The sequence below is a fragment of the Poecilia reticulata genome, chromosome 19, assembly GCF_904066995.2.
Source record: "Poecilia reticulata chromosome 19, P_reticulata-male-v2, whole genome shotgun sequence".
In the NCBI taxonomy this organism is placed as follows: domain Eukaryota; kingdom Metazoa; phylum Chordata; class Actinopteri; order Cyprinodontiformes; family Poeciliidae; genus Poecilia; species Poecilia reticulata.
The window spans coordinates 3,096,616-3,104,652 of record NC_088848.1 but is presented as its reverse complement, the minus strand read 5'-3'; the positions used below and the strand labels follow the sequence as shown (position 1 = coordinate 3,104,652).

General features: G+C 33.7%; 1 protein-coding gene across 4 annotated transcripts; it reads left to right on the top strand.

The window, feature by feature from the left end:
• Positions 1-473: 473 nt before the first annotated feature.
• On the top strand, positions 474-7,868 carry LOC103481239 (troponin T, slow skeletal muscle). 4 transcript variants are annotated; one of them, XM_008436592.3, is made up of 13 exons: positions 474-1,000; positions 3,564-3,593; positions 3,683-3,696; positions 3,778-3,804; positions 4,679-4,697; positions 4,790-4,850; positions 4,928-5,044; positions 5,656-5,733; positions 5,812-5,925; positions 6,532-6,641; positions 6,747-6,837; positions 7,188-7,228; positions 7,688-7,868. In XM_008436592.3, exons 2-13 carry the CDS (start codon positions 3,571-3,573, stop codon positions 7,731-7,733), a joined length of 741 nt encoding a protein of 246 aa, XP_008434814.1. In that variant the 5' UTR covers positions 474-1,000; positions 3,564-3,570; the 3' UTR covers positions 7,734-7,868. The 4 variants fall into 4 exon arrangements, with proteins under 4 accessions (XP_008434814.1, XP_008434815.1, XP_017166451.1 ...); XM_008436593.3 differs by having other exon boundaries at positions 475-1,000; positions 4,682-4,697; XM_017310962.2 differs by lacking the exon at positions 474-1,000 and having other exon boundaries at positions 3,301-3,593.
• Positions 7,869-8,037: the final 169 nt, after the last annotated feature.

The window sequence follows — 8,037 nt, the reverse complement described above, 5'->3', positions numbered from 1 at the left end:
CTGTCTGCTAAAATATAAAATATAAAATAAATGTTCCATTGAAAGATGTGTATTCAATTTAAAAACAAAAATATATTTGTGTTGGTCAGTTTAAAAAATCTCAACAAACTTCCTGTAATTGTGTTAAAGTTTCGTTTTGAAAGTAAAGTTGCATTGCGGCTCTAACCTACACTGCAAAAACACAAAACCAGACCAACTATTTTTGGTCTAAGTTTACTGCAAATATCTGAGTTTTGTTTCAAGTGTACTAACTTGAAAGTAACTTTCATAGGAGCTTGTTTAAGTTGATAATTGTTGAATATTGATTTCTAAATTAAAAATGTTAACTTATGAGAAATTTGTCTTATGATAACTGAAAAAAAATATGTATTTTTTTTTATTAAAGAATTATCGCCTTAAAGCAACATCCTATGAATGAAAAGAAGTTTCTGGTAATTTTTTGTATTATTCACTTAATACTTGGCATTATGTTTTTGCAGTGTAGTTTTATTCGGTTGGTATAAATGGCTCTCAGGTTGTAAAAGTTGCTCTTTTCCAGTTTTTTTTTTGTTTGTATTTTCTCCTCCAGACTTGAGTGGATCTCCACTTTAGGTTTGGAGGGTCCGAGCCCCGGTCAGACGGACCGGTCCGGGCGCCGGTCAGACGGACCGGTCCGAGCGCCGGTCAGACGGACCGGTCCGAGCGCCGGTCAGCTGTCTTCGTCTCTTAATTCAGCAGTGAGGTCAGCCATCAACCCTCCCCTCATCATCCTGCATCTCATGCCTCCGTGATCCACATCCCAGCCAACCTTTTCCAAATTAAGGGTCGGATTTACTCGCAGTTACAAATAGTTTTACGAGGACAAACGCTTGGATGTTTTCATGTGGCTGATTATTAGGAGGTGAGACCCAGAAGTGGGTTGGAATAATTGGATTATCCACGACATTCCCAGAGGATTTCCCTTTATAAAGCCGCGTCTTCAACATCTCATCGCCGCCGGTGAACATCCGTTTCCGTCCAGGTATGTCCTCCGATCACCTCCTGACTTTCTCCAGATACGATGGTTTATTTTACAACCCTTTATATTTAAGATGCAATCATTCTAGAATAACAAACCAATCAGAGTTTTAAAATCTGTATTTGTGGATTTTTTTAACGGTTAGAAACACACTGCAAAATCTGGACATTTTTGGTCTAGTTTTTAGTTCAAATATTTTAGTCAATTTTAAATAAGACAAAACTAAGTAACTTTTCAGCAATAAATTTGGGCTTGTCAATAATTCCCTAATATTGATAAAAAAGTTCTGATTATTCCTTTACAGCTACTTTTTTCAACGGTATTATTAAGGATTATTGACTTAAACAATTGACAGATTTGAAACACAAAATTTTACCAAGTATTTTGTAGTGAAAATAAATTAGAACACTTGAAATAAAACAAAACTAACTTACAAGTGAGCTTTCAGCAAAATATGAACTTATTTTAAATGAATGATTCCTTAATATTGATTTAAAAACATACTAGATGTAAATGAAATAATCTGCCAGTGAAACTAGAATTTTTCTTATCAATATTAAGGAATTATTTACTTAAAACAAGTTCATATTTAAACTAATTCAAACTAGCTTTTAAATTAGTTTTGCCTTATTTTAAGTGTATAAAATAAAAATGGTGAGTGAAGAAAATAAAACGTATTTTGAGATGCATAAAGCTCGATGTCACTGGGATGATCAGTTAAATGTTAATATTGTTGTTGTGAGATAATCTTCGAATAATATGCCTTCAGTGGTTCACACTCTCAAAGTCTAATAAACTTTCATTTTGTAAAGAACATTTGGGAAAATATTCTAAACGTCCAAAATAAAACAACCAAAATTAGTAAAGAAAACAAATAAAAATAAACAAAGTTGTCATTCAAAAAAAAATCAGTCATCAGAATGGAAACATTTTATTAGCTGATAAATTTCTTATTGTGAAAGGGTTAGCTGTCACTTTTTTATTATTAAAGTTGATGGATCTGTAATTAAGCACGACGATCATCAGACTAACAGGTTTATTTCTGGTGCCCTTGGACTCCCTGTCCGTCCATCCGTCCATCTGTCTGTCTGTCCTCCTTCAGACAGTTTAGTAACAATGTCATGAATTCCTCTCCAAATCCTCCACCGGCTCTCGACCCGCAATTTGAGAAATCAACTTAAAAATCTGACAACGAAAGGAAGTGAAAGTCTGTTGATTTATTAAGACAGACGGACTCAGGGGACAAATGTCTGTTTTGATTTAATTTCTTTTCGTTTGATCAGCTCTGATGAGGTAACAGTTTATAGTCTAAGCTGCAGTTTGTTAAAGTTTCAGTTAATTGAGGCAGAGAATAGATGGGATGACAGCAGAGTATTTAGGTATAAATAGCAACCGGCCAAAATGCTTAATGTCTCCATCCCAGATTCTTTCTTCCAAATCAAATTAAAAGGGGGACAGCTGGTGTCCGCGTCTTTCCCTGCAGGGTAACAACACTTCTCTGTCCTCTCGTCCCTCCAGCCTCCACTGTTTGCATCCAGTTAAATACAGACAGCCTTTTTATTTATATGTTTTTACATTTAATCAGACCCAACATCCTATTTTCAGGTCTGGTAGGATTACCTAAATTATTTATGTTTGCTAATTGCCAAAATAACTAGAAAGAATTTAACAATAATGTTTTAACTTTCTCAAAATTAAAAAGGTTTCACATTTCTTTATATTTAGTTTACTTTTCTTAAAAATAAACAAAAAAACTTTGGTGTTTTTCCACAATAATTTACTAAAGTGACAACTTTCCAAACAAAATCAGGAAAGTATTCACACCTAATCCAAAAGTTTTATTAGTCCAACAGCACAGGAATATTAATGTTGTCAATATTGTAATTTCCCCTCCCACAAATAAATTTCAATTTATGATACTAAATAAAGCCAAGGGACAGTTATAAAGCACAAAGGCTTTCGTCATTTATTCATTGTAAGTTCCCACAAAAAAAGAGGCAATTTTAAAATTCCTTTGAGAAAATTAATTCACAGCATTTAAAAAAAAGGGGTTTTGTTGTAATGAGTCAGAAGAACAGCACTGAAATGCACTTTTAACTTTCCTTGTAGATAAATTTTCAGTTCCTCCCGACAGAGCTAGTCTATGAAATGAAATAAAGATATCAGGCTTATATAGCGCTTTATTAATTATATAATCTGTCAGTGAAACTAAAACTTGTTCATTCATATGAATAAATTATTGACTTGGAACAAGCTTATGTTTCTTGCTAAAAGTTACTTATAAGTTAATTTAGTCTTATTTTAAATGTATTAAGCTATTTGCACAATTAACTATAAATACACTTAGTAATATTTTGTGTTTTTGCAGTGAGCAGGATATTTACTAGAATCTGGAAAAACTGTAAATAGTGACGAATCTAGAGTCTAACATTACAGCTGCTGGGAGGAAGGATCTGTGTTAACGTTCCTTTGTGCGCCGCGGATGCAGCAGTCTGTTACTGAAAGAGCTCTCAGCTTCTGAATGAAGCCTTTCTGCTGAATTTTATATTTATGTTTTTCTCTCCAGAGTCGCCATGTCTTTTCCAGAAGAACATGGGTGAGCCAATCAAATCCAGCATTCAGTATCTATATCACTACAGTGTGTTTTTAAAGGCCTGTCTGATATGATCTCTTATTTGCCTCTAGAAGCCATCAGGAGGGTAAGAACATTCACTCATTTTTTAAATAAATGTACATCTTTTCTCTCAGCTCTGTCTGACTGCCGCTGTGTTTTTCTGCAGATGATGAAGAGGAGCAGGGAGAGGGAGGTGAGCCTGGCGCTGTGAACAATCAGAGGGTTATTATTAAACTTTATAATACAGGAAACTCTAGACTGTATTACAGTGGAGAATTAGGGCCACACTAAGAAAGTAAAAATATTAAAATGACAAGAATAAAGTTGAGAATAAAGTCATAATATTACAACTTTATTCTCAGATTATTTAGACTTTATTCTTGTACAACTTATTTTTTGTAATGTTATGACTACTATATTTTCAAATGTTATTACTTTTTGTCACTTTTTTGTCTGTTAAATTATGTAATGTGATCTTGAGTCTCGAGAAAGGCGCCAACAATAAGATGTAATAGTATTATTACAACTATATTCTCATAACATTTTGACTTTATTCAAAAGTCATTACTTCTTTTCATAATTCTATGACTTTGTTCTCACAGTATGACTATCTTTAAATTTTTATTTTTATGTTTTCTTAGTGTGGCCCTAATTATGATTGCATCTTAGATAGAAAACAAAAGAGTAAATTACTGGCAAAAAATTTTTTATCTCAGAAATGTTCTAAAAAAAACAAAAACAAGGAATATTCTGATCTCCAAAAGTCAAAAATTTGCAAGAAAAAACTGAAAGTTTATGATTAAACTCAGAAATTTTCTAGAAAAAAATGAAATTTCTGAGCACCATTGGATGAAATATTTTCACTTTTGGAAATTGTCTGTTTCAAAAGGGTGAAAATGTTTGACTTTTTGAGCCTGGAAATTTCCATGTCTTTTTTCTGAGATTAATCTCAAAATTTCAGAATTTTTTGGTTGAAATTTACTGCTCCTTTTTTAACTTAATGGTGAGTTTCATCAAAACAAACCCAACTCATTATTTCTGCTGCTGTTCTGGCAACCATGTCGAAGAAGAACGCCCCAGATACAAGTAAGTTAAATATTGTTCATTTTTACTTACAAATAACTAAAACATTAATATTTAATGCGAACACGTGATAATATGTTGTAATATTTGCTCAGGCCATTGGTCACACAACTCGCAGCGCCAAAAATCCCAGAAGGAGAGAGGGTTGACTTTGACGTACGTTCCTTCAGCGATAAGTTATAAGAAAATCGTCCAAATCACTCATAAGTGACCCTTTGTGTTCCTGCTGTCAGGATATCCACAGGAAGAGGATGGAGAAGGATCTGCTGGAGCTGCAAACTCTGATTGATGTTCACTTTGAGCAGCGGAAGAAGGAGGAAGAGGAGCTGGTTGGACTCAAAGACAGAATTGTAAAGTTTCTCTGGTTTTTCCCCCCAAACAAGGATTCTGCATGACTGTTGTATGGAAGAACATTAGGGCCACTGAAAACAAAAAAAAAAGAGACATTTTTTAAATTCAGAACTCAAATTTTAATCTCATAATTCTGACTTTTGTCTTAAAATTTTCACTATACCTCAAAATTCTGACTTTTAATGTCAGAATTCAAACTTTTCTCAGAATTCTGCCTTTAATCTAAAAATTCTGACTTTTTTGTCAGAATTTTGAAAATGTTCTCAGAATCAGAATTGTTTAAATTGTTTGTGCACCATGATGCAAATTTAGTCTTAAAACTCAAATCCAACTAATAAATTTGAGACGGTCTTCCAGTGTGGATAACTTGCAGGTTTATAAATCCTATAAAAAGGAAGAAAACCTTTGTGTAATTATTTTCATATGATAACAGAGAAACGGACAAACACTTAAGGATTATATATTTGGATTTTGACATAGATTGATACAGAATTAGAATTCTGAAAAAACATCCAGATTTTTTTTTGTTTTGTATTTTTTTTCCAGTGGCTCTCATCCTTGCCCGTCCTGCTCTGACTGCATTATTCTGTGTTTTACTGTTTTAATGTAGGAGAGAAGGAGAGCAGAGAGAGCTGAGCAGCAGCGTGTGAGGGCTGAAAAAGAGCGAGACAGACAGACACGGATTGCAGTAAATTATTCTAAAATTACAGGTATCTTTTTAAAAATCTACTCTGCAGAGCTCAACGTCTCAGATTAACTCTTTCAGGAAGAACGACAGAGGAAAGAGGACGAGGAAGCGAAGAAGAGAGCGGACGATGAGGCCAAGAAGAAGAAAGTGCTCTCCAACATGGGCGCTCATTTTGGAGGATTCCTTGCAAAGGTCGATGGGATTCTTTTTGTTTTTAGCAAACGAATGTGAAACTACGTAACTACAGCTCTAATAATTAGAGCAACATTCAAAATTTATTGTCACAATTTGTTGTAATTTTCAAGATTATGGCTTTCAGATGACAAAAGCCCAAAATTCAGTTTCTCAGAAAATCAAAATATTGTGGAAAAGTAAAATATTGGAAACGCTTGGTTTCTCATCTTCATCTGCTAATTAACACAAAACAGGAAAATTTAGTGGAAGGAAAATGTTCCCAAGAATGTTTGGATATAGCACTCTAAACTTTTTCAGTAATGACCTTTTGTGATTCGCGAGTGTGAAATGAATCTATATCATGAATTTCACTTTCTGACAAGAGTTTTTTTTTTCAAATATATTCATACGCCTTCATAATATTTGCATAGAAGTAACTTTAGCAAGCTGTAGAAGGTGTAAAACCTAATGAACACTCTTCTGATCAAAAATTGTAGCGACCATTTAAATAAGACTTGCTTTTTAGGCAAAGTTCATGAGCTCTCAACCATTACAGAAACTTAACGTTAGCTTGATTAATCATCCCAGACCCAGTTCTGTAAGTAAAACTTGTTGTTCCTGCAGGAAGAACAAAGAAGAGGCAAGAGACAAACGGCAAGAGAGATCAAGAAAAAAACTCTAGCGGAGAGACGGAAGCCGCTGAGTATTGAGAGCCTGAAGGAGGACGGCCTCAGGTGATTGATTTACAACATTTCTGTTTTACTGTTTGCACAAAGGGAGTCTGGAAAATTCTGGAAATAATTTAAAAATGCAATCAGATAATTGTCCATGTGTTTCAGAGAGAGAGCCAAGGAGATGTGGGAATGGATCTATCAGCTGGAATCAGAGAAGTTTGAGCTCACTGAAAAGATGAAGAAGCAGAAATATGAAGTAAATCTTCATCTAAGCACTGCAAAAACACAAACTCTTACCAACTATTTTTGGTTTAGTTTCCAGTGCAAATATCTTAGGACTTGAAATGAGACAAAACTAAATTAAAAGTAAATTTTCAGTGGATATAGAAGTTTGTTTTAAGTCAATAATTCCTTAATATTAAGATTATTCCACTCACTAGATATTTTTCTTGTGTTTCTAATAAGTTAGTTTTTTAAGTGTATTTCCACTAGAAACTAGACCAAAAATACTTTCTAAGTGTTTCTGTTTTTGCTGTGAGAAAATATCAAATTTGTTTCAGAAAAAATGAGCTAACTTGTGACACTTGACTCCACTTTGTTTTTCAGATCAACGTCCTTCTGAACAGAATCCAACATGCCCAGAAATTGTGAGTCAGCCATCTTTGATTTATGCACAGCCTTTAGTTATTGCGTCTTTGCAGACAGGAAGCAAATTCACTAATATAGCAGAAAAAATAAATAACAGAAATACGTTTATTTTTAAAACCCTCACTGACATCTGATGGAGTGTGTTGTGTTAGACTCACTTTGCTAGAAAAAACACAAATCCTTACAAGTGACTTTTCAGCACATAGCATCAGAAAAATGACTTGTTTTAAGTGAAATACATAATCTGGTGAAAGACTAGTCATTTTTCATCAATATTCAGGAATTATTGACTAAAACAAGCTCTTATATCTTGATAAAACGTTATTTGTAAGTTAGTTTTGTCTTATTTCAAGTGTACTAAAAATATTTGCACTAAACACTAGACCAAAAATACTTGGTAAGATTTTGGTTTTTGCAGTGTTGTGATCTGATTTACTGCTTGTCTTGTCTTATTGCAGTAAGAAAAGCCATGGGAAGGGGAAGGTTGGAGGCCGATGGAAGTGAGGTTTCCCACATTTGCAAAGTGGAAACTAAGGAGAAGATTTTTCCCCAGCTTGAGATTTAGCTGTAGTAATTTTCTTGTGTTCAGCTCTTCAGGTTTAATTGTCCATTCAGTTAATAAAACATACTTCAATTAAACAGTGTTTACTTGTTGTTGTTTTTGTTGTTCATAGAAACTGAATTCACTACTGAAAATTTCTGCAAATAAATTAACAACAATAAACAAACAGTTTGAAAAAGTTCTGGATAGTTTAAAATCCATTGAGGCTGGACAATCAAATACTTTCCAAATATGAACTTATTCTGC